This window comes from Anabrus simplex, chromosome 2, assembly GCF_040414725.1.
Source record: "Anabrus simplex isolate iqAnaSimp1 chromosome 2, ASM4041472v1, whole genome shotgun sequence".
Lineage (NCBI taxonomy): Eukaryota > Metazoa > Arthropoda > Insecta > Orthoptera > Tettigoniidae > Anabrus > Anabrus simplex.
This window is the reverse complement of record NC_090266.1, coordinates 681,607,887-681,634,462: the sequence shown is the minus strand read 5'-3', so window position 1 is coordinate 681,634,462 and position 26,576 is coordinate 681,607,887. Positions and strand designations below refer to the sequence as shown.

General features: G+C 39.3%; 2 protein-coding genes across 2 annotated transcripts in view; both read right to left on the bottom strand.

The window, feature by feature from the left end:
* LOC136864365 (secreted frizzled-related protein 5) overlaps nucleotides 1-26,576 on the bottom strand; it is a 586,474-nt gene that overhangs the window by 35,746 nt on the left and 524,152 nt on the right. The window contains exon 3 of the mRNA XM_068226252.1: nucleotides 16,342-16,583. Coding sequence (XP_068082353.1) covers nucleotides 16,342-16,583 — 242 coding nt within the window. The remainder of the gene's footprint in view (nucleotides 1-16,341; nucleotides 16,584-26,576) is intronic.
* LOC137498605 (uncharacterized) lies at nucleotides 20,949-24,923 on the bottom strand. Its single transcript, XM_068226464.1, has 2 exons — nucleotides 24,599-24,923; nucleotides 20,949-21,864 (listed from the first exon to the last, which is right to left on the bottom strand). The coding sequence occupies exons 1-2, from the start codon at nucleotides 24,898-24,900 to the stop codon at nucleotides 20,949-20,951; spliced, it is 1,218 nt and encodes a 405-aa protein (XP_068082565.1). The 5' UTR covers nucleotides 24,901-24,923.

Sequence of the window (26,576 nt, the reverse complement as noted above, 5' to 3'; positions counted from 1 at the left end):
TGGACAGCTGTGTTTCGGTATTCTACTGTAAATTTTCGGTGACCGGCGATATCAGACATTTAGAGTTGTTCTCTTATTAAATAACGGAAGCGAGCGTGTTGGCCGTGGGGTTAAGGGCGCGCTGTGAGCTTGCTTTCGGGAGGGTTCTCACCTTACTCACGGCAGCCCTGAAGATAGTTTCCCGTGGTTTCCCATTTTCACTCCAAGCAAATTAAGGCCACGGTCGCTTTCTTGCCAGTTCTAGCCCTTTCCTATCCCATCGTCACCATACGACCTAGCTGTAACGGTGCGACGTAAAGCAGGTTGTAAAAAAGGACGTAAAACTGCAAGTCCTAGTTCTTTTTAAATTATTGTGATGTCTCTCCACGTCTTCGCTTCTTTAAATGCATATTGTGTTAACTATAACACTGAAATAAGCCACTTGACTCAACGAGAAGAGTCATCATCAGCCTAGTAACTTGCCCGACACTCAGCCGCACTGGTTCCGCCTCATCCTTACGCCTGTCGCTTAGCACAAATACTCGGAGACACTTCGTACTTAAGAGGTACTATGCCGCAATGGGGAGCGCTTGGGCAGCCCTGTATAACCTATGGCTGCCAGCACTGTGGGAACAAGGAAGTTTATGATCTGCAGGGGGTAGAATTCAGTTCGGTTGAAGAGAAAGTTATATTTCATAGTATTAAAAAAACATGACGCAACAGCCCCTTCCAAGTGACCGCTGCTCAGCCCGATGGCCTGCAAATTACAAGGTTTCATTTGGTCAGCACGACGAATCCTCTCGACCGTTATTCTTGGCTTTCTAGATCAGGAACATTTTCATCCTTCATGAAATATCTTCACAGTACTTCATATTTTGTAAGATTTAAAATTTATCGATTTAAAAATGAGAAACCTAATTTTTCATACTCCACACGATGATATTTTCCCTCACTGTTAATGAAGCAAAACACGTTTTCCGATTTCCGAAGACAGTTTGGCAACACTGAGTTTTACCCCCTCCTTGCGGGGTTTACTACAAATTAACCAGAGGCACAGAGCGTCAGATACAAGAAGGGGAGTATTAAAGTCAAGTTACAGTTTACTGAAACTTAAAAATTTCCGTGGCACAAGTTCGCCTGTTTTCAGATTGTACGACTTCAACGAGATCCGCAAGTGGAAGAAGAAAGACAACCAAGCCTTAGGTCAATCTGCTGTTCTAATGGAGCTCGTATTATCTTTATGAATTAAAACATATTTCTTATTTGTGCGAGGTTATCCAGGTTAACTTTGAAACAATTAATTCACTGCATATATTTTGCGAACTTGATTATTAAGAGACAAGTATCCTAGTAACACACTACTGTAATTAATGTTTTCCAGTAAAGTGTATTTTTATTTGAAGTTTTTTTGTATAAACAGTAGATTATCCATTTCCGTTGTTCTTTTACGTCCTTAGAACCAGTTCGCTTGGTGAGGGTGCGACAAAGCCTGCCATCAACATTGGATTCTCGAATCATCGGACACAACCTGAGATCTATCACCTTAAATTATCACTGCTTTGATTACTTGACTTAATTCGTATTACTCCTGGGTGGAGCATAAGGCACATGCAAGAGCTCTCCATCTGACTCGATTTGCTGCCACCGTTCTGATATTCTTTTAGGACTTCCCAAATGACACCGCTTCCGCTTACACTGTTCGACGCCATGATATCCTTGGTCTCCCTCTTCTTCCAGCCCCTTGCGGGTTCCATTCAAGAGCCTCTTTTGGAATGCTGTCAGGACCTGTACGCAGTGTGTGACCTATCCATTTCCATTTACGTTCTTGTAATTGGATTTCAGCCTTGCGTTGTTGCGTACGCTTCCACAACTCCTGATTTGATATAATATCTGGCAATCGCTCTCCCAGGATAGGTCTTAAACAAGTGTTAATGAAAGTCTGGATCTTGCTTGTTATCTCTCCAGTCATCTTTCACGTCTCACACCTGTAGATGAGAAATGATTTGACATATGTCTCAAAGAGCCTCAATTTAGTCTTTGTTCTCAATTATCTGGACTGCCACACCGGCCAGAGCTGGGCAAAGGCCCCTTTGGCCTTGTTTACCCTATTTTGGAAATCTTCATTTGCCCCTCCACTTCTAGAAATAATACTTCCTAGGTAACAGAACGTGTCAAGTCTCTCTATCTCGTTCTCCAATACAGATGGGTTCGTGTTTTGTAACGGTTCAAATCCCGTTACAAGATGATATCTGTATTATTATTATTATTATTATTATTATTATTATTATTATTATTATTATTATTATTATTATTATTTCTATATTATTATTATTATTACTATTATTGTAACTATTATTATTGTTCCATTCAATTATGCAATGATGATCGCTTGCGTGATTGTAGTTGAATGTATGTATATATACGTGTGTGTAGATTAACAGTAAAAACATGTACAGTAAGAGTTGCTGTGTATCAGATGTGGATGTAGTGTGTGCAATAACTTGTGACACTGTAACATTGCGAAATACTGCTTGAGTAACTGCCGAGTCATCACTCTGTCATCGTGCGTATTTAGCGGTGAGCTCACTTTGTTAGAGTAACCCAGGCCGCCCCAGGCAATTTCACCATAGTGTGAAACAGTTTGAGCAGGGTGGGGATAGATCATAGTTATTTGTGGAGACTGCGTAGGTGTGTCAACCAATGGTTATAAATACTAGGACCAGCGTCTTATAGTTTCAGTCAACGAGATGGAGAGGTCTCAGTCGGTCATTAGTCAAGTGGATGGTGAACAGTGATGGAGTCAAGTGGAAGGTGACACCTCAGGCGGTCAGTTCAGTTAGAGGGATAGACTTGCCATGAAGTCATACAGGACAGACTTACCAAGAAGTCATCTGGATGGGGAGGAAGCAGTCACATAGATACTTAGTAGTCAGTGAAACAAAAAGGATACATCACCAAATTAGGCTTGATACATCTACAGCAAACACCAAATCAAAGGAATACGTCTTAATTACACTCAAAGTGTTAAAGGTACACTCAAGTGAACCAGTGAGGGATACATTTCGTGTATAATTGTTAAATGTCCGGTCAAGAAGAATTCAAATTCATGCCTAGTTTCTTTCAGTTGCAAAGTCATAATTTCATATTCTCATCTGATTTATCGCAGCAAGGCTTACTAATTTTTCTATACAATTTAAAGAATATATTTTGTTCTATCAAATTAATTTATCGTTTTATTTCTAGAGGCCACAACACTAGTTGCAAATCGAGGATTGTGGCGACGTTTAGTAAATTCACAGAGGCCTGCAGACTGAACGCTGAAAGGCATAACAGTCTATAATGATAATGTATGTATGCATGTATTTCTAGAGTAGAATTCCTTAACCTAAAATTTAATGGGGAAACCGAACGCCAATCTCTTTTTCCCAGAACTTATATGGTATGTTGTCAAAAGTAAGCTCATTACCCCACACCCTAGAAATATTCAAGATTCTCATTCTATTATTGCTGCACTGAGGTATAGCTGGCGCCCATTAAGTAACGTATGTGTAAGTAATCAGGTAAGAACTAAGTGTGAATACACGGTACAACAATTGAGTATTTTATTTTATGAATATTCATTTTCATATTTTTAATTTTAATTCAGATTTTTATATAAATGTAAAGCAAGCAAACGAGTCAGGAATATTCTACAAAGTGGCGCCCAACGTGGGGCACGAATAAATTCAGAACATGTTCTGAATGACAGCATATCATGGGTTCATTTTGGGAACAGTATGCATATTTAAGCCAACGGAATTATTACCGGTAAATGTCAGGAGTGTAATTTTGTGATATATATTTGTATTTTGGGCGTATGTCAAGGGATTTGAAGAGGGAAATTATTTTGAGATTGCGTAATATTACTAGTAAACCAAAGATGGACAAGGAAGACAACGACAAGTTATGTGACGAGGAGGTCATTGCTTCTAAGAACATCCAAGGTGAGGTTGAAAATAGGGAGCAGGTGAATACGATGGAAGTTTCTGAAGCGTGCCAGGAAAGTGCAGAAATTGAGAGGCACACTGAAACTCAAAAGGAAGTCTCAGGGGTAATGATTTTACAACATTTTAATTTGCTGATGGCCAAAATGACCGAGCTCTACGAAAATAGTAATAAACGAATGGAGGAAAAGATTGATATGATTTGTGAAAATCGTAGTAAACAGCTTAACTCTATAAAGTAACAAAATGGAACAAATAATTAGTAGGAATGAAAATAGTAATAAACAGATAATTAGCAAAATGGAACAAGTAATTAGTAGTAATAACGAAAAGTGTAATACGATAATTAGTAAAAGAGATACAAGTATGTTAGAAGTAACTGATCAAACATGTATGTTAGAAAGTAAGTCTAATGAAAAGTGTGTTGAAATTGAAGTTGAAATGGAGTTGAGTCGGAGCGACCTTCACATTCAGACCGAGCAAGTCAAGGAAACATGTACAGGAGACCGTAACAACATCATGCCGTTAAGTAATAAAATTTCTAGCAATCGGGAAGAAATTCATGAGATAGTTGAAAAAAGATTGGACAAGATTTACAATGCAGTTGGGGAAGATACAAGGGAACAGATTAGTAGAAATGAACAAATTGAAAGCAAACATGTGGAGGTCACTGAACTACGGAACGAACGGGAAACGCTATCACGGCAGGAGAGAGAGAGAGAGATAGAGAGGATGAATTGCGTGAAGAAGTGAGAATAGTGGAAGGGAATGCTGAGAGAGTAGTGGAAGAGGAAGTTTTGAGTTGCCAGAGTGTGATACGGTAAGAAGGTAGAGGCGAGACTGTGGGAGAGGTGATAGTGGCGAGCGGTTTGTTCAGTAGGGATTGTGATTTACCTAGGTTTTCTGGAAAACAGTTTAATTCTATGGAATTTGTAAAACTAGTTGATGAGTTGGCCGTGCGCGTAGAGGCGCGCGGCTGTGAGCTTGCATCCGGGAGATAGTAGGTTCGAATCCCACTATCGGCAGCCCTGAAGATGGTTTTCTGTGGTTTCCCATTTTCACACCAGGCAAATGCTGGGGCTGTACCTTAATTAAGGCCACGGCCGCTTCCTTCCAACTCCTAGGCCCTTCCCATCCCATCGTCGCCATAAGACCTATCTGTGTCGGTGCGACATAAAGCCCCTAGCAAAAAAAAAACTAGTTGATAAAAGTTTTGCAAGTAAGTTGAGGAATAATATCATTGAATGGGAATACGTGTTGGAGATTTCATCTAATGTTTTTATGGGTGAAAGTAAAGTATGGTTTCGAGTGTACTGGGGTAATATGTCTAATTCAGGAGAATTTAAAGAGAAGTTCATTGACAGGCTTTGGGAGGAATGTGTGCAAGCGCGCGAGAGAGAGCGCATGATGTGTGGTGAAATTAGTACAGTAGTGAGAGGGGGAAAATGTTATCCGTTTATTAGAGGAGACGTAGTGATCAGCAGAGGATTAAAAGTTACGTCGAGAGTGATAGGGGTCAGAAGAGTAACCAGAGAGAATCTGAAGATGGGAGGCTTATGGATTTGAGTTATCAGAGGGATTATGACAGGTTGAATATGAAGGTTGTCAAGGTATCGTTATCGAGCCAGAGTATTTCAAACTCATAGGGAATCGGATAAAGTAAGTTAAGTGAACAGGCAGAAGGTAGAAGTTGAACAGGTATGTAGTATAAATAGTTATGTAGTGAAAGTAGATTTAGAAAACAGTGTGATTGTGACCTAAGTAATATTAAGTGAGATATTTAAGTAATGACGTAGTCGTGGATAATGAAGTAATTAATGGTAGACGTAAGAAATGTTCTGTTAAGTGATGTAAGTACTTATAATACTGAGAATATACTGTAAATAGTGAGGTAGTAACTCCGACGATAGAAATTATGATATGAAGAAGGTAAGTGAAGGTACTATTAGATATTATAACAGCTGTTGGTAACAAGTCACATAGAATTAATACGATGATAGCGGTACCAATCACGATTGAAGATAAATGTAAGTTTCAGCCATGCCTCTTGTTAACCAAAGCTTGTGTATTCAGTTATTTTAGGAGCTGACTGGGTTGCAAATCATGGAAGTAGAATAGACTTTGATTTAGGGAGTGTGTGTTTGTTCTGGGAGAAAACTAGTAAGGAAGTACGTGTCAATTATGATGGTCTGAGGTAAGTGTTTGTAACGTGTGTTCTATTAAAGATATAATAAGTGAGGTAAGTGAAAGTGTTCCTAGTGAGAGGAAATGTTTTGATGTGTGTCAGGTGTCTATACAACCAGGATCCGAGGGATAGTCTATATGAGGCAGTGACGAGAGGTAATTTGAGTGAATTGCAGGAGGAGCAATTGTGTTCGATGTTAGGTAAGCATCGAGATGTATTTAGTGGTAAGACAGGAAGAACACGTATATGAACATAAATTTGTAGTACATGACCATTCATCATTTGTGGGATGTAAGTACCCCATTCAACTTGAATATGATAGTGACGTCGTAGAACAAATAAGCATTATGCTGAATTACGGAATAATTGAACCATCTTGTAGCCATGGTATTGATTCTTGAAGTATTATGGCCATGAAGGATGTGATTTATTGAGATATGTAAGTTAATAAGGGCAAAATTAATTCAGTTTGAGTGACAAGGTGCTACTCAGAATTCCTTTTTCATCGTCTGCAAAGACGGGAAATATGTCTAAATACTTCCTTTAGTATCAGGGGAATTTCACTATTGTGAACCGTATCGGGAAGTGTGCATTTTCTTTAAAAAATCAGGAAGAGAATATTGTCGGTATTTATAATAACAGCAATGTAAGGAAGTATATCACGTGAGATTTACTGAGATAATAATAAGATGAATAATTTTGTAAGAAACTGGCAAAATAAAACCAACCTCTGTGAATTTGCGTGTGAACCAAGTGTGGTATTGGTGCATTAGAGGAATAAGTGCTACATTGTCATGTATTGTATGACAGAGAACGAGACATTGGACAGTTATCTGTGATGACAATATACAAGAAAATTCTCATATATGAGTGATTTTTCATAAAATGTTTTGATATGTAAAAACGAGGAATGTTGTATAATCATTTAAAATTATTTGTATGTGTTAAATTAATGCTATACTCTTGTGAATTGTATGAGAAGGAGAGAATGGGACACTGGACAGTTATCTATGAGGACAATGTGCGAGGAAAATTATCATATCTGTGATATTTTATAAAACGTATGGATGTTTTTTCTGCTAGTTGCTTAAAGTCGCACCGACATAGATAGGTCTTATGGCGACAATGTATGGATGTTGAAAAAAAATTATTGTTGTATACTCATTTAAAGTGTTCAGATGTGTCAGTGTTATATATAACATTTTGTTCATAAATCAATAGATTCTTTGTTCTTCGATTTATTTATGAGGGAGGCGAATTGTAACGGTTCAAATCTCGTTACAAGATGATATCTGTATTTGTATTATTATTATTATTATTATTATTATTATTATTATTATTATTATTATTATTATTATTATTATTATTATTATGTCTATACTATTATTATTACTGTTATTCTATTTATTAGTATTGTTCAATTCAATTATGCAGTGATGATCGCTTGCGTGATTGTAGTTGAATGTATGTATATATATGTGTGTGTAGATTAACACTAAAAACATGTAGGCCTACAGTAAGAGTTGCTGTATATCAGATGTGGATGTAGTGTGTGCAATAACTTGTGACATTGTAACATTGCGAAATACTGCTTGAGTAACTGCCGAGTCATCGCTCTGTCATCGTGCGTATTTAGCGGTGAGCTCACTTTGTTAGAGTAACCCATGCCGCCCCAGGCAATTTCACCATAGTGTGAAACAGTTTGAGCAGGGTGGGAGTAGATCATAGTTATTTGTGGAGATTGCGTTGGTGTGTCAGCCAATGGTTATAAATACTAGGACCGGCGTCTTATAGCTTCAGTCAACGAGATGGAGAGGTCTCAGTCGGTCATTAGTCAAGTGGATGGTGAACAGTGATGGAGTCAAGTGGAAGGTGACACCTCAGGCGGTCAGTTCAGTTAGAGGGATAGACTTGCCATGAAGTCATATAGGACAGACTTACCAAGAAGTCATCTGTATGGAGAAGAAGCAGTCACATAGATACTTAGTAGTCAGTGAAACAAAAAAGATATATCACCAAATTAGGCTTGATACATCTACAGCAAACACCAAATCAAAGGAATACGTTGTGATTACACTCAAAGTGTTGAAGGTACAGACAAGTGAACCAGTGAAGGATAAATTTCGTGTATAAATATTAAATGTCCGGTCAAGAAGAATTCAAATTCATGCCTAGTTTCTTCCAGTTGCAATGTCATAATTTCATATTCTCATCTGTTTTATCACAGCAAGACTTACTAATTCTTCTATACAATTTAAAGAATATGTTTTGTTCCATCAAATTAATTTATCGTTTTATTTCTAGAGGAGAATTACTTAACCTAAAATTTAATGGGGAAACCGAACGCCAATCTCCTTTTCCCAGAACTTATATGGTATGTTGTCAAAAGTAAGCTCATTACCCCACACCTTAGAGATATTCAAGATTCTCATTCTATTATTGCTGCACTGAGTTGTAGCTGGCGCCCATCAAATAACGTATGTGTAAGTAATCAGGTAAGAACAAAGTGTGAATACAAGGTACAACGATTGCGTATTTTATTTAATGAATATTAATTTTCATATTTTTCATTTTAATTCAGATTTGTATATATGTAAAGCAAACAAACGAGTTAGGAAGATTCTACAGTTTCTGGCATTGATCCTTAGCTCCTTTGTCTTGGCAATGTTTACTTTGGGTCCCACCTTTTGTGCTTCCGTTTCGAGGTCTTTCATTTCCTCAGTCATATGTCTAAATGACTGAGATAATAGACATATATCATCCGCAAAGTACAAATGTTCCAGACGATCCATCATCCCGCATTGTATCTTCCTCTGCTTCCCTTCCACCACTTTTCTCATGACGTGATCTAATGTAAACAAGAACAGCAAAGGTGGGAGCAGGCACCCTTGTCTCACTCCCGACTCCATCATGTTCCACTTGGCAGGTGTAACCTCTGTATAACAGTTTTACCATGTTGATGCTTTTCGTTGGAACCCCATACCCCTGCATGGCTCTCCAGATTGCTTCGCACTGTACGCTATCAAAAGCTCTTTCAAAGTCAACGAATGCCAAGTACAGTGAAGACTGATATTCCATGGACTGTTCTACTATAATTCGTAAGCAATTTATTTTGTCTATACAGGATCGGTGTTCTCTAAAACCTGCCTGCTCTTTCCAGATCTTGGCCTCCAATGGTTCTCTCAATCGGTTCAGTATGATTCTCGAAAAATCTTTACTTTGTATAGACAAGAGTGCAATTCCTCGCCGGTTGATGCAACAAGGCGCATCCCCCTTCTTTGGTAGTTTTATTAAAATGCCGTTCTTCCAATCCTCTGGGAGTGTCTGCATATTCCATATGTTTTCGAACAATGGAAAACGCATCTCAGCTGTCAACTCGTAGTCTACATTCAACACCTCACCACACTATTTTCCACGCCAGGAGCTTTGTCTGCCTTGCAGCTTTTCAGTGACTTTATGATCTTACTCTTTGTCGGCAGCTTGATATTCACTCTCAATTCCGGAACCTGTCGGTAGTCTTCCTCTCCTTGATCCTCCTGTACCATGACTTTCTTTTAGCACTTCTCTGAAATGCTCTTTCCATCTTCTCATTTGTTATTCACTATTCGTAAGCTTCTTACCTTCCTTGGATTTTACTGGCCTGTGCTGCTTGAATTTCTTTTGAAGCAGCTGTTTTGTAATGTTGTAGAGCTGTTTTGAGTCTCCTTTAAGTGCTGTCTCCTGCGCCGACTCTGCTAGGCTATTTACCTGATTCCTTCTATCATTTCTTGCTGCTTTCTTTATTTGCAGTTCAGTTCACTGAACTGTTCTCTCAAGCTTCTTTCCTTTGTTTCATCTTTGCAATGATTTAGCTTTGTTTGGATATCTCTCCTCTCTTCTATCTTCTTCCACGTATTGTCTGATATCCATACCTTTGTCCCGTTTTACTTGAATCTCAATATATCCTCGCTTGTATTCAGGAAGGCTGATTTTATCCTTTCCCATTTTCCATTCACTCTCGTTTCATTTGGGACTCCTCCTTCGTTATCAAGATCAAGTGAACTGTACCTATTCTTCAGCTTGATTACAAAATCCTTTTTAACGTCAGCATCCTTCAGTTTTTCGACGTTGAATTTTCTCTTTCCACTTCGTTTATTTCTTCGATTTACTGTAGCAATCTTCAGTTTAACTTCAGCTTTTACCAGGTGGTGGTCGCTTCCACAATCTGCGCCTTTTTTGTTCCGAGTGTCTAAGAGCGATCATCACTACGTCTGGCTGATTAAAAAGTGATCAATTTGATTTTGTGTTCTCCCATTTGGTGAAAACCATGTTACTTTGTGACATGTCCTGTGAGGAAAAATTGATCCACCAATCACCAAATGATTATTTATGACTACTTTACTTTTATATTTTCATATTTATTTATTTATTTATTTATTTATTTATTTATGTAATCCGTTTACTTTCCACGGTTGGTTTTCCCCCGGTCTCAGGGAGAAATCCTGCCTCTACCGCCTAAAGGGCAGTGTCCTGGAGCATAAGACAGTTGATCGAGGATACAACTGTAGAGGAGGATCAGTACCTCGCCCAGGCGGCCTCATCTATGCCGAACAGGGGCCTTGAGGGGGGATGGAAAGACTGGAAGGGTTAGGCAAGGAAGAAGGAAGAAAGCGGCCGTGGCCTTAAGTTAGGTACATCACGGGATTTGCCCGGAGAAGGAGCGGGAAACCACAGAAAACCGCTTCAAAGATGACTGAGGTTGGAATCGAAAACCACTATTCAGCTGACCACCTGAGGCTGAGTGTATCCCGTTGCAGTCCACGTACCACTTTTCAAATTTTATGGCAGAGTCAGAAATTGAACCTGGGCCTCCAGGGGTGGCAGCTATAATCACACTAACCACTACACCACAGAGGCGGGCTGCTTTTATTTTGAATTTATAGAATTGTATCTTCTTGGCGACGAAATTGTTTAAATATTTTTATTCGGTTACAACACATCTATATTGGAATACATCACATTTATAAAGATAAACATAAGCGTACGGATGACACAGTTATGTATAAAAACATCCTTTTGAGATTCCTGGAACAATATTTAGTTGTTTACAACTTGAACAAAAATTGATAATGAATACATGGTCATTTTAAATTACACAGATAATCTTAGCATGTTGTGCGGGAAGGCAAACTGATTGTTTTTAAAGAAGGGAACCATATCTGTAAAAGCATCTATTGGGCGCTAAGGGATGTCAAAGTGTGACAAGGCTTCAGTTACGGTGGAGGGATGAAGAAACTTCCACCGACTCGACAAGAGCATCACACCGTGCATTGAATTACGTACGAAATGAGTTCGTATTGTTAACCTCCAGAGATCAGAGCACGTAGTCAAAGACGTCTCCGTTTGGGGTACTACCAAGAGTACGATGTACGAAACACGAGTGTGGTGTACGAGACTCCTATACCATCAGAGGAGGACAATATCGAACGAATTCACTCAGCGACTGAAATACTCAGCCCACAAACACACGCATTTGACGGTGTGCGCTAATCACTGCACCGGCAATGAAGGCTCTGTAATCAAGTTGGAGGTCGACAATTCTAACTTATTTTGCAGTTCAATGCAGGAGGTTTTCATGGTTCATGGTGTGGATTACTGTACTCACATCCTAGTTCATAAACCATGGACAACGGCTGAGTGGCCTAGTAAGTGGTCTCGAGAGTCGGGATACCAGTTGCTATGGAATGGGAGTGGGCATCTCGAACATATTCTGAGTCATGGCCCTCTTTGTTCTCAAGCGGCTAGGACTGTGCAATCCACCAGTGGTCCCTACACTGTTAGAGGAGAGATCCTCACTTGGACTATGTGTAAGTAGGGTAGCATCCTGCTTCACAAAATTTACCGAGCTCAGAACATTTTAAGCAAGCCTCGGACCTACGGGAGTAACGGAGTTCCACTCCCATTTGACAGGCGACGAACTGCTTGGAAACAACTTGGCGAACGAAATGGAATTCGACGGGAGCTATCAATATTAATGGGGATTATGGAAGAAAGAAAGTAGAACTGGCTGAATCAGCGAAGAGAATGCTAGGAGTAAACGATATTCGGGTAATGGGAGATAACGAGGAAGAGATAGGACATTATAAAGTGTACTTGACGGGTGTTAAAAGGGAAGGGCAGAGTCTGGGGTAGGAATACCATTGCACGCAAAATAGTTTCTGTTAGGCACGTAAATGAGCGAATGATGTGAGTAGATTTGGCAGTTCGAGAAATTAGGACGAGAACTGTCTCAGTGTATTCACCATGTGAGAATGAGATGAGCATGAAGTTGACAAGTTTTATGAAGCACTGAGTGATATCGTAGTTAGGGTCAACAGTAAGGATATAATAGTGCTAATGGGCGGTTTCGTTGGAAATAGAACCGAAGGATATGCAAGGGTGATTAGTAAATAGGAATAGGCTAATAGGAATGGGAAGCATTTGCTGGACTTCTGTGCCAGTGTGGGTTTAGCATTTACGAATACATTCTTCAAGCATCTTCTTCTTCTTATTATTATTATTCTTTTGCTACCGCTTTTCCCATAGCTCTGGGATGGCGGGTGCGAACTGCGTCGAACATGTGGATTTGGCCCTGTTTTACGGCCGGATGCCTTTCCTGACGTCAACCCTATATGAAGGGGTATAATCACTATTGCGTGTTTCTGTGGTGGTTGGTAGTGTGGTATATTGTCTGAATAGGATGAGGAGAGTGTTGGGGCTGACACATACACCCAGTCCTCGAGCCAGAAGAATTAATCAGAAGCGATTAAAATCCCCGACCCGAACGGGAATCGAACCCGGGACCCTCTGAACTGAAGGCCAGTAAGGTTACCATTCAGCCAAAGAGTCGGACACATTCTTCAAGCATAATGGACTATATATGAACTGACTTCGAATTCAGGAGATCTGTTAGGAATGTACGGGTTTTCCGGGGATGTTTTGAAGATACAGATCACTACCCGATCTGTAGCGAACTAAATAGCTTTGGCCTAGGATAGAGAGTGTGAAATCTGTCTGCAAACGAATAAGGGTAGAAAATCTCCAGGACGAGGACAGAAGTACATGGATATGATTAGTGAGAAGTTCCGAACAGTGGACAGTAAGTAGGTTCAGGATATAGAAGGAGAATAAGTGGCATAAAGGGATGCTGTAGTAGAAACAGCAAGGGAATACCTAGGAAGAACTGTGTGTAAAGATGAAAAAAGAAGCCAACATCTGGGTGGAATGATGAAGTGAGAGCAGCCTGTAAACGTAAAAGGAAGGCGTATCATAAATGGTTCCACACAGCGGCTGATGCAGACAGGGAATTGTACGTAGATGAAAGAAACAGAGTGAAAGAAATAGTTGTTGAATCCAAAAATAAGTCGTGGGACAATTTTGGTAATAACCTGGAAAGGTTAGTTCAAGCAGTAGGGAAACATTTCTAGACCTTTCTGGACAGTAATAGATAGATAGATAGATAGATAGATAGATAGATAGATAGATAGATAGATAGATAGATAGATAGATAGATAGATAGATAGATAGATAGATAAAATTAGACCCGAAATGGTGAAGTATAGTGGGAAGGCAGGGATGAAATGACTTCATAGAGTAATAAGATTAGCATGGAGTATTTGTAAGGTACCTTCAGATTGGACAAAAGCAGTAATTGCACCTATCTATAAGCAAGGAACAGGAAGGATTGTAACAATTATCGAGGTTTACTCATTGATTAGTATACCAGGCAAAATGTTCACTGGCATATTGGAAGGGAGGGTGCGATCAATGGTTGAAAAGAAGTTGCATGAAAACCAGTGTGGTTTCAGTCCACAGAGGGGCCGTCAAGATCAGATTTTCAGTATGCGGCAGGTACTTTGTAATTGAAAAATGCTACAAAAGGAATAGACAGTTATGTTTTATGTTTCGTAGATCTAGGGAAAGCATATGAAAGGGTACCGAGGGAAAATATGTTTGCCATACTGGGGGACTATGGAATTAAGAGTGGATAATTAAAATCAATCAAAGGTATTTATGTTGACAATTGGGCTTCAGTGAGAATTGATGGTAGAATGAGTGCTTGATTCAGGGTGTATAAAGGGGTTAAACAAGGCTGTAACCTTTCACCTTTGTTGTTCGTTGACAGGGAGGGATTCAGTTAGGTGGAAATGTAGTAAGCAGTTTTGCCTATGCTGACGACTTGGCCTTAATGGCAGATTGTGCCGAAAGCCTGCAGTCTAATATCTTGGAACCTGAAAATAGGTGCAATGAGTATGATATGAAAAAGAGCCTTTCGAAGACTAAATTGATGTCAGTAAGTAAGAAATTCAACAGAATTGAATGTCAGGTTGGTGATACAAAGCTAGAACAGGTAGATAATTTCAAGTATTTAGTGTGTTTGTTCTCCCAGGATGGTAACATAGTAAGTGAGATTGAATCAAGGTGTAGCAAAGCTAATGCAGTGAGCTCGCAGTTGCGATCAACAGTATTCTGTAAGAAGGAAGTCAGCTCCCAGACGAAACTATCTTTACATCTGTCTGTTTACAGACCAACTTTGCTTTACGGGAGCGAAATCTGGGTGGACTCAGGATATCTTATTCATAAGTTAGAAGTAACAGACATGAAAATAGCGAGAATGATTGCTGGTACAAACAGGTGGGAACAATTGCAGGAGGGTGCTCGGAATGAAGATATAACGGCCAAGTTTGGAATTAACTCGGTGGATGAAGCTGTACGCATTAACTAGTTTCGTTGGTGGGGTCATGTGAGGTGAATGGAGGAGGATAGGTGAGTGAGACTCGGTTTCTAACGATTTAAAGATATAGCAGTATAGATAAAGCAGTATAGTACTAAATTTGGTCACAGCACTAGTTGAAAATAGAGATTGTGGCGACGTTTAGTACATTCACAGAGGCTTGTAGACTGAGCGCTGAAAGGCATAACGGTCTATAATTATGTATGTATGTATGTATGTATGTATACGATTATTTTCTTGGGTTGTTGGAGGTTCCTTGAAGAGTGTGAAACGTTTGCCCGTCATCATACCCGAAGCTTTGTCAAACTTTGACGCACCATAGTGCCCAGACCATTCATTTACGGACATGGGTCCTCTCTGTCAAAAAGTTTGTAGTGCCGCACACCTTACTAACCGTTGTCAGTATTATTTGGAATCGTGCAGTATAGTGGGTACTTTATTGGATGAGGAAACAGTGCTCTAAATTGATTGCTCAAAGCAGTAAATTATCGAAGGAATTTCACAGTAGAGATAACCATCCTTAGTCATATACTTCACTCAGACTTTTGTTATGTAAGAACAACGCTATTCACTTTGGAACGTTCTCAACGTGCGATGAAACTAGGAACCAGTTTGTGAGGCGAGGAGATTATCAAATATGATCATATCGGAATGTTTTCAAGGTGTGATGAAACTAGGAATCAGGTTGTGATGTGAGGAAGTTGACGAAAATGTTCATCTTAGAATTCTCTCAAGGTGTGATGAAAATACGGACCAGTTTGTGAGGCGAGGGAGTTAATAAAAGAGTTTATCTTGAAGCTCAAGGTGTGATGAAAGTATGGACCAGTTTTTGAGGGGAGGAGTTAATAAAAGCATTTATCTTGAAACGCTCTCCAGTTGTGGCGAAACTAGGATCCAGTCTATGAGGCGAGAAATTATTGAAATTGTTCATCTTGGAATGTTCTCAAGGCGTGATGAAACTATGGACCAGTTTTGAAGCGAGGTGTTAATAAAAGCATTCATCTTGAAACGCTCTCAAGGTGTGATGGAAATATGGACCAGTTTTTGAGGCGAGGAGTTAATAAAAGCATTCGTCTTGAAAAGTTTTCAAGGTGTGATGAAACTAGGAACCAGTTTGTTAAGTAAGGAAGTTGATAAAAGTGTTCATCTCGGAACGTTCTCAAGGTGTGATGAAACTAGGAACCAGCTTATGAGGTAAGGATATTGATAAAAGTGTTCATCTCGGAACGTTCTCAGCGTTTGATGAAACTAGGAACCAGTTTGTGAGGTGAGGAAGTTGACAAAGGTATTCATCTCAGAACGTTCTCAAGCCGTAACAAAACTAGGAACCAGTTTGTGAGGAGAGGTATTTAACAAAAGTGTTCACCTTGGAACGCTTCCTCAGACATGATGAAACTTAGAACCAGCGTGTGAGGAATGGAAGTTAACACTAATGTGCTCACCTTGGAACGTTTTCCCCAAGGCATGATGAAGCTAGGGACCAGCTTGGCATCTCGGTTGTGTCCCATTATAAGATACACTTCCCCCTTTTTTTGAGTCTTCTCCTCGCAGCAGGAGTCTGACGGTTGAAGAACAAGTACTGGGCGCCGAAGTTGGCGGCTGAGCTCAGTTGGGCCCTTTAGAACCTTCGCCTTCTTACATGTGAGTTTCGTTTTCCGAACTCGTCGAATTTTTGTCTTCACAGCTGTGAACAAAGTGATAACAGTACATTTTAATTTTATTTTAATATTTTTTATATTTAAAAAACGCTTATCATTAATTCATTTTCCAGTGAAGGAATATGCGTGTGTTAATTCTTCTGCCAATGACATACTAAAAGTGAGACGTTCCGAAAATTTCAGTTTTTCTGAATTTAATTTCGTGTGGCTTTTACTGATCCGGTGTAAGCCTTGAATGGCAGACCCTCCGATGAGGCTGCTGGCATCTCTCATGTATGGGACACCGCGTGTTGTTGTGGTGGAAGACTGTGTCGTGCTTGGTGTGTGAGTTGCAGGAATAGTGGGGGCAGCACAAACACCTAGTTAGTGAGTTCGCGGAATTAACTATTTAAGATTAAAACACCAAACACTGCCGGGAATCGAATCCAGGACCCACTGAACCGAACGCTACTGGGCTGACTGTTCAGCCAAAGAGCCAGAGAACCACGGCGTGGATGAAGCGGAGAGATGTGGCGTGACGGGTATACTGTGAGACAGAAGGATGCCGATACATTTAAAATCAAAAATGTATCGCTCTGTTGTCTCTCCAGGCGCGCTACAGAATATGGAGCTGAATACTGGCCAACAACTGAGCGTCATACAATTGTATAAACGATGGAAATGAGAATGCTTCGTTGTTCCATTAGACTGTGGAAACTCGATAGTGTCAGGAATGAAGATGTACGGAACACCCTTAAGCTGCTCATCCACTGGGAGCGACTACGCGCGATTACGAGATTAGGAGACTAAGTGCGTACTAGTGCGACTTATCGCACAGCGTAAACGAAACCGCATCCACTGCAAGCGACCTCGAGCGACAAACTTCACGCTACTACAGCTGACAACAGGAGACAAGCGACAGATCCCCCTCGAAGGGGATTTGTCGCTTGTAGTCGCCAGTACACTACTATTCCTATAAGCACTTGTTTTCTCCCGTCGTCATATGCAACATTGTTGTTGTTGTCGTTGTTGTTAAAACACCCCTGTGAAAGATAAATGCTATCATTTTCGAGATATACAACGCAAACTATGGGTGAATGTTACAGAGGAAGTGGTATGTATGTCAACCCCTCCGTCCCCTTTCTTGACGCGGGATCGGGGATGAAGTGAGATGAATTTACATGGCGTGTTTTACGGCTAGATCCCTTCCTGACGCCAACCTCAGTTGAGGAGCCAACGAAAATATGATGGTGAATAAAACCGGCTAAGGAGGTGGAAGGTATCGGTTGTGGCCTATGAATAGGAACTGTCCCGGCATTTGCCTGGAAGTGGTAAAGGAGAAACCACAAGAAAAAACATTCTCAGGACAGCCGACGGTGGGGTTGAACCCACGTGGCTCCCGAATGCAGAGCTTGGCTCCGTAGCCGTAGCGCGTTAACACGCGTTGTTACTCCGCTCAGTGGGTGCTGATAATGGTAAGTGGTCTTATTAAATTTTTATTTACAATATATTTAAAATGTCAGTAGCATTCTATAATTGGTCCACAGCAGCGTAGCTCTTCTGCTGAACAAACGAAATTGAGACCTCCAACAACTAGCACCGAACGGCATAAGCAAAAGAAAACAAACGTTAAAAAAACTGATGATGACGACGACGAAAAATTCTTTGAAATAAAGAGAACAAAATTGCAATTACTTTTCGAAAGTGCCGTTAAGGACGACAGCGATTATCAATTTTTGGTAAGCCTCCTTCCATATATGAAGAAGGTTCCTGACAATCAAACTGGCTGTGAGAAATAAGCTCCAGCATGTTTTTAAAGAAGGGGATGAATTACGCCAAACCTTTCTGCTCATGTCATCTGCGTATAAATACAACGATCCCCATCATCCTGAACCATCAAACCAAAACCAGAAACAAGCCCACCCAACGACACTCTTCAAGCGAAATCCGGTGATATAGATGTGGGCTTACGACAATTGTTTGGTACATCGTAACAAATACAATGTTAACGTGATATGTATTGTGGAGTTGTAACCAACGTTTCTTGAGAATTATAAAAAAATAAAAAGACAATATTTAAAAACAACGTGACATTTTTAAAATTTTACAATTTGCTTTACGTCGCACCGCACGGATAGGTCATATGGCGACGATGGGATAGGAAAGGGCTGGGAGTGGGAAGGAGTGATCTTAAGTACAGCCTCAGCATTTGCCTGGTGTGAAAATCGGAAACCATTAAAACTCATCCTCAGGGCTGCCGACAGTGGGGTATGAACAAAACACAACATGTAGAGACTGTTGAAATTAGAAAGGTTATATATTTCTGTTTAACTCTTCTTACGTAAAACTCACTTATGGATGTGTACCTTTCTTACTTTTGTATGTTGCATTGTTATCTTAAATTACATGCTTTATTCGACCTTTGATTCTTTTAAAAATTCAAAGCTTTTAAAAAGTATTCATATCACTTACTATCTATTCTCACTTAAACGTTTCAAATGTGTTATTGTTTCCCTGAAGTGTGGTATTTTGGCTATTCTTGGTCTATTGCATTCAGAATGTAGTTTCTGGACGTTCCTGGCCGCATCCGATATTAATCAAAGAACTTCTGGTGGTCGTTGTTCAAGTCATCGAACAGATGACTGAATATCCCATTGGCTTCCCTTTAGCTAGTGTCAGGGGCGTAGCCAAGGGGAGGTTACTGGGGGTTAGAATTCCCTACCCCCCCCCCTCACGAACATTTTACGAAAGAAAATAAACGGAAAGTGACAATTGTCTTTTTATTTTTTATAATTCTCAAAGTCGACTCAAAGAGTTGGCTCTTTTGAACATTCACAGAGATAATATATTGGTAAAACCAACAGATCTCTTGAATCTATTTTCCAAGACGCCTCGAAAGCTGGATTTTAGATTGTAATCTGAACATAACATTCGCTGTAAACTGTTGACCTTGTTCTTGATCTGTATTTTAATGTAGGATTTTGTAGTGTACTGCAATCTGATCATCAACACAATTCACTTGTATCAGTGTCCTGCGCACACCACACACTCAGAAGCCCCTACACTATATTCTATCATCATTCTGTAACTATAACCCCCCACGGTCGATCCTGGCTACGCTACTGGCTAGTGTTAACACGGATATCTCCTTTTGCGATTTTTCCTCCGAAGTCTAATCAGTTAGTAAATCTCCAAAAAGTAAAAATAAAGCCTCATCATCCATCTCACAGAATCTTTAACGATCATAATAGCTTGGCAACGCCTCCTACTGAAACTCACACAGACCTGTACGGAGTACATACGCCAACTGACAGTCGCGTGAAGTCGCCTGCAGTGGACGACGCCAGTCACGTATACTCGCATGAATTAGTCACCTGTAGTCGTCTCATCTCGCAATCACGCGCAGTCGCTTCCAGTGGACGAACAGCCTTAGTGTGGCATCAAATCTCAGGAGTCCCAGAAACATAAATGAAGGAAGACAAGATCTCCTAATGGTGGCAACGATATTCACAGACATAATAGTAGTAAGGCACTGGCCTAGGGGACTCCCGAAGACGAGATTGAAGGATCGAATGGACGCTGACATGCGAAATTCTGATCTCAAGGAAGATAATGCCTTCGATCGACGGTTATGCTGAAGCCGGTCTATTGTCGCGGCCACCAAATTAGGCGGGTCAGAGAAATTACGCTGTTGCCAAGGTTATGTAGCAACTGGCGAAGGAATGTCTAATAAGGCCCGCTCCCACTTAGTGGAATGGAATCGAATCGAACCGAACAGAATTTTTTTTTAACATGTGTTTAAATGGGAGATAGAGCTGGCGATCGCCACGAGTCGAATCGAATCGAACCGAACGGAACAGGATTCTCTGCCAAGAATATTTTTCGACTAGCGGAGCGGAATCGAACAGAATTATCAACATTCGTGTAACTTCGTAAACGATCGGCATCTTTCGGTCGGGGATTTGGCGGCAAATGTGTATCAGGTGGAAGTCAGCTGTTTCCTACAGATTGAAGAGACGTTTTAATTTGCGATAGTTAATTTGCTTTATTTATAATAATGGACACAGAAAAGCTGATCAGTTTAGTTCAGAAATACAGTTTTCTTTATGACAAGTCCCACAAGCACTACTGTAACAACAACGTAAGAGACAATGCCTGGGAGGAAATAAGCAAGGAAATAAAAAATCAAACAGGTTAGAAAGATTATATACAAGTTATTTCATAATTGTTGTTGACCTTACTATAAAATTGTATCATGTTGAAGTACACATATAATATACTAGTACGATAATTGACATCACTTAGGCCTATATTTATTATATTTACAGTATTTACAATAAAAAATATATATTTACATTGAACAATTTCATAAGTGCTACACTTTGCTGCGGACAACAAACACTTCACAGATTTTAATTTGTGTTCAGTCTACCTCTATTAATGATGTCGTTTTGCCATGGTACGCAACCTACTGCATTAAAATAAGTTTTAAATTCATCACGTACTCCCATTGCAACAGAAGTAGCATTTCCTCCTGTAAAATGCAACCGCTGCAGAGCTACTGAAGTTGAATTTAACGATTCCTCTTCAACGAACGAAATTACATCGTCTCTCAAGAAATTGTGCAGTACACAAGTTGTGAAAACTATGTTCTTTACATGTTGAGGAGTTTGCTGCAAACGTCTTTGATACAGTCTAAACTTTTGAGCCATTATTCCGAATGTGTTCTCTACTACATTTCGCGCTCTACTGAGTCTGTAATTAAATATTTTCTTTTCTTTGTTGCCATTTAATTGAGCTTTGGAGTAAGGTCGCATCAAATAAGTCTTTAAGGGGAATGCTTCATCCCCTACAATAACATGGGGTAAATGGATATCCGTACCAGGTAGATTTTTCTTTTCCGGAATATTCAAGTTTTTTGTTTCCAGCGCTTTTCCTAAATTTGAATTTTGAAAAATTCCTCCATCACTATTAGAACCAAATGCTCCAATATCCACGGCTATGAATTTATAGTTCGAGTCCACCAATGCCAAAAGAACAATAGAAAATGTGCCCTTGTAATTATAAAACAAAGAACCACTTTTATTTGGTGCTTGTATGATGACATGTTTCCCATCAATGGAACCTATACAGTTTGGGAAGTGCCATCGTTCTTGAAATCCCTTCTCAACACTTTTCCATTTTTCTTCAGTCGGTTTTGGCATGTATATAGGATGAAGAATGTTCGATAAAATTTCACATGTTTCATTAACAATTTTGACGACTGTGGAATGTCCTAACCTGTAGCTGAACGAAATTGTTCGCAAGCTATCCCCTGTAGCAAGGAACCTGAAACAAAATAGAGAACAGTTCACTATATTTTGCCTTATATAGTATTTATGTTACAAATTTAAATTATGGTACTTATGGGCCTGTTTTCTTTTCCAGCAACTGAATGTAAAGAATCCTGGAAGCGTTTGAGAGAATGCTACAGGAAATCTCTGATCAAGAAAGAAAAAAGTGGAAGTCAGGGAGGGGTAAAAAAAGACTGGAGATTTCAGAATGAGCTGTCATTCTTGAAGCCATAACTTGCACCAATTTCCCCACAGTTATCCAATATTTCCACAGAAAACACATCCCAGAATTTAATAATAGAACCAACTCAATATTTTCTTTTGAATGACAATGACACCATTATATCAACCAAACCTGTAACACCTGAGTCTGTAGTGTATATTGAGCCAGAAACCACTGAAGGAACTTGTGCTGCAGATCCTAACCAGTTCACACAAGAAAAACCATCTACTTCACAGGCAACAATCTCACCATCAACAAAAACAGTGCATTCTGGTTTTAAAAGGAAACGATCTCAGACACCTCCATCCACATCTGTAGCTACAGTTTTGTCTAATTATCTGGAAAAGGTGAACCCTCTTGAAACAAACAAAACTGATGCGATAACACACTTCTTTTTAAGTATGGCAGAGACTGTAAAATATTTGCCTCTGGACCTTCAAATTGCTACGAAGAGAAGGGTACTAGAAGCTGTGACAGATGCTGAGATGGAAGCAGTCAACCGACAGGGTTATCAATGAAGAGTACAAAAAGTACATTATTTTGTTGTTGTTCTGTTCACTGCTATAAGTTGTAATAAAATAGATTATTTTAAGATTCAATTACTGTTTTTATTAAATTTAAAATTATTGCAGCTTACCTCAAGTAATTATTCTCAGAAACTTCAAAACTGGGTAAACTTTTTCTTAAAATATACATTAGTCCCTCATATTATGGTGTATTCCAAGAAACCTTCCTGTATATCACATGTGTTATCAATGAATGCTACTTTTAATCTCTCTGTAGTGGTATCTACCTTCGACCTGTTACGAGTTATTCAAAATTAACATCAACTGCTTCCTATAACTCATATGATCTGGTCCCAATGAATCAAGAAATTAGAAAATATCTTACTGACAGGTTGTAAAAAGTTTGCTAAGAAACCTGCCTGTATATTTATTACAAGGTCTCCCATTAATAATGTTTTAACATAGGTACTGGAGACAAATCTACTTTCATCAACCATGTTAATACTACTGGTACAAATATCATTCAAATTAGGTTAACAATTAGTAGGCCAACTTATTGGGAACAACCTCAAACAAGAACTAAAAACAAAATAAAATTTGTTTTAGTTCCAATAAGAACTTGGGGCACCTTCATTATCAGGTACAACCAGAGTGCAATTAAAAATTAGTAGCCCTAGTTATTCAGTGAAAATTTAAATTTAAGTAATTCAAGCTTTGAGTTTTATGCCTAAATTCTAATTAGGCCTACAGCCTATATTATAATAAAATCTTGATCATGACCTTTTAAAGCATTATAAAACCTTTCATTTGTTATTCTGGCTACTGACACCCTACAGCTATACTGTTTGACTTTTGATTTTCCACAGGACAGCAAATTTAAATTTAATAATGTTTAATAAAGCTGCTGTCAAGCCCAATGCTATAAACTTAGAGGATTTAAATTATTATTCTAATGAGGATTCTATGCAGGACTATTCCTATCTGTCTACCAATAGGCCTAGTATGAAATGAACAATTTTCTCTCATTCAACTTTTTCTGATATTCTGGGGGTAATTGAGTTGTTGGTGTTGAAAGTATTTTACGTTCCTTATTCTTTTTTTAAGTTTGAACATATTTCCTTTGATATTTTTATGTGAGTTCAAGTTCCACTCTTACAATCTATAGTCCTAATTTTACAGAACATAATAGCCCACTAATACTTGGAAAGCACCACACTAATTTAAATTTGCTGTCTTGTAGGAATTCAAAAAAGTAGAACAGAATAGCTATAGGTTGTCAGTAGCCAGAATAACAAATGCAAAGTTTTATAATGCTCTAAAAGGTCATGATCAAGATTTTATTTCGATGTAGGCTGTTATTAGAATTTAGGCCTAAAACTCAAAGTTTGAATGCAGCAGAAAAACCTATTTATAGCCATTAATAACGAATATATGAATAAGGATAAGTCATTTATCTTATAAGTTCACACCGAGTAGCTTTCGAACTTCACAAAACTCTTATTCGACAGGGAATAGAACAAATAAGTAAAATTAGAAGATCACGGCGGGATTACGCCAACTTGCTCTTTCCAGTAAATTTCTACAAGGTAGGTACCGGTAGAGATGCATGCGATGATTATTTCACGGTGAAGTGATGGAGCTAGTTTGCATTTCTACTGCAGTCATTATATAACAATTATTGCTTTTATTTACTTCTATTGCTATCAAATTTCCCAGTCAGCTGACGACTGGTTAGGCTTCCCGTTCGAGTTGACGTTAAAATAATATCGGTACTGCTATGGAGAAATTAACATTCTCCGTAACAGCTCGGTAGAATTTCGTCAATAATTTGTAATAAAACTTGCCCACAACAAGCTCACTTGCCGGAAACACTCAACAGGATTGATAACGAAGTGTCTAAACATAGGCCTACCCACATAATTGTCATTATCATATATTATGATATATATATATATATATATATATATATTCGGTTTTGGCTTAAAAATTTTACAACTTACCTCAAGCAGACGATCATTCTCAGAAGAGGAGGTACTGGTGCACGAAATCTTGTAAACTGTTTCGTTAAATGTGGTTCTGCCATCTGAAATAGTTGTTGAAATTTCAACACACTCATTCTGAAGTACTGCCGAAACTTAGCTTCATCGCGCAATAAATATTCAAATAAAGTTGCATACTCTCCTTTCGGCTCTCTTGTTAAATTAATTTCATGTACCCAGAATCTTCTCCGATCTCTTTTCCTCTCATTATCTTCATTTTCCGCCTCTTCACACAAAAGTGCTAGCGCTATTAAACTGTCCATTGCGTGCCTTATATTTCCCGCGTAGAATCCCGTTCGATTCTATTCCGCTGCTGGCTGCTAGATGTGAGCGGCCGAGCGGAAATTTCGACTGTTCGGTTCGATTCGATTCCACTAGGTGGGAGCGGACCTTAACTGAACACATCACTTCGGAGCGCGAGGCAGGTTGTTCTCTCTCAAGCTCCTGATGTTACTCCATACAATGTTTCGAAACAAATTATACTACAAGCTTCAGAAAAGACTGCTGATTTCAGTGGTATAACTATTTTCCACATAAACCACTTTAAACAATTATTAAAAATAAAATCTTGAACGAGTACATTTAAATCCGTAGAATCATGTATTGAAAATTTCAGTAAGCGGCCAAGTTTTTTTTATTTCTTCAGCCAATAAAATTTTGTCTGCGGGAAAAATGTAAAAAAATCGCCTGATTTACATTTCTGATCTGAAACATATTTCCGTGAGACTTGTACTTTTCGTGGAAAATTTCCCGCAAAGCGATCATGTAAATGTCGCTAGCTGAGCCACTTCGGGGTGCGTGCGCAAGCACAGGCTGCAGGACGGCCTAAGTACTTTCGGATTACATATTAATCTGTATGAGTGTTATTACATTATAACTTTAAATATTTGAATAATGTATATTGTACTGAATAATATAGAAAAAGAACTGCTTTAAAGAATAGGTATACACTAATTTACAATGAATTAAGAATAGGTTTCTAGCTCAAAGGCAGTCTAAGATTCCTTAGTCACTGTCATCACTCATCTCACTATCAGTCAAGTCGTCATTTACACTGATGATGATTGGCTCCATTCTTTCGTCCCTTATTATTTCTTTGGCCCAATCGTCTGCTTGAGCATTTTCCGCGCGTTTGAAGCACTTTTCTCAGTCTGCAGCAGTCGCACGGTCGATGGCTTCTGACGTGAGTTTTTCTACGTCCTTTATTTTGAATGTGTTCTTCCTCTCTGCCACTTCTCTCTCGACTTGAGCCCAAATTATTTCAATTTCGTTGTATTGGCAGCGGTAGGGTGGCAACCTTACTACCTCATGGCCCCAAGAGAGAGATAATTTATCAAGTTTTCCTTGAAGATGAAAGTATTTTATGTTTGGGTGAATATTTCGCTTCATTAACACATCTCTGTACCGAACGAAGGCTAAAATTACACATTTTTCAGCCAATTCTTGGCTTTTATTGAAGTTCACAGACTACAAAATATTTGAGTCGGCCAACTTCTGCACGTATTGCAATACATTCACAATTACGGATTTTGTTCTGGCTGACTAAATCCTTCTTCTTAAGCGCTTCCAACCGATGACGCTTCAGAGGAGTTTGTTGTTCGTTCCTCGCACTTACTTCGTCCTTTTCAGGTAATAGACCCGAAAAAAACACCAGGTTGAACAAATTTACTATCCATCTTTAACTGCACTTACGGTGCGAGCTCAACAGATGCATGACATGGAATGACTCGGACTTCAACTAGACAGCACTGCACGATCAGCGTTGCCAATCCGTGCTCGGAGGTAAGCGACTCTCGACCATCTGTCGCTTCGCCGTTCCCATATCTGACGACAGCGCAGTTTTCCTCACCCGCCTAATTTGGTGACCGCGACAACAGACATTCGGACAACGCTGCAACGCGCAAATAACGCAAAGGAGAACAAGAACAGTTACCTAACA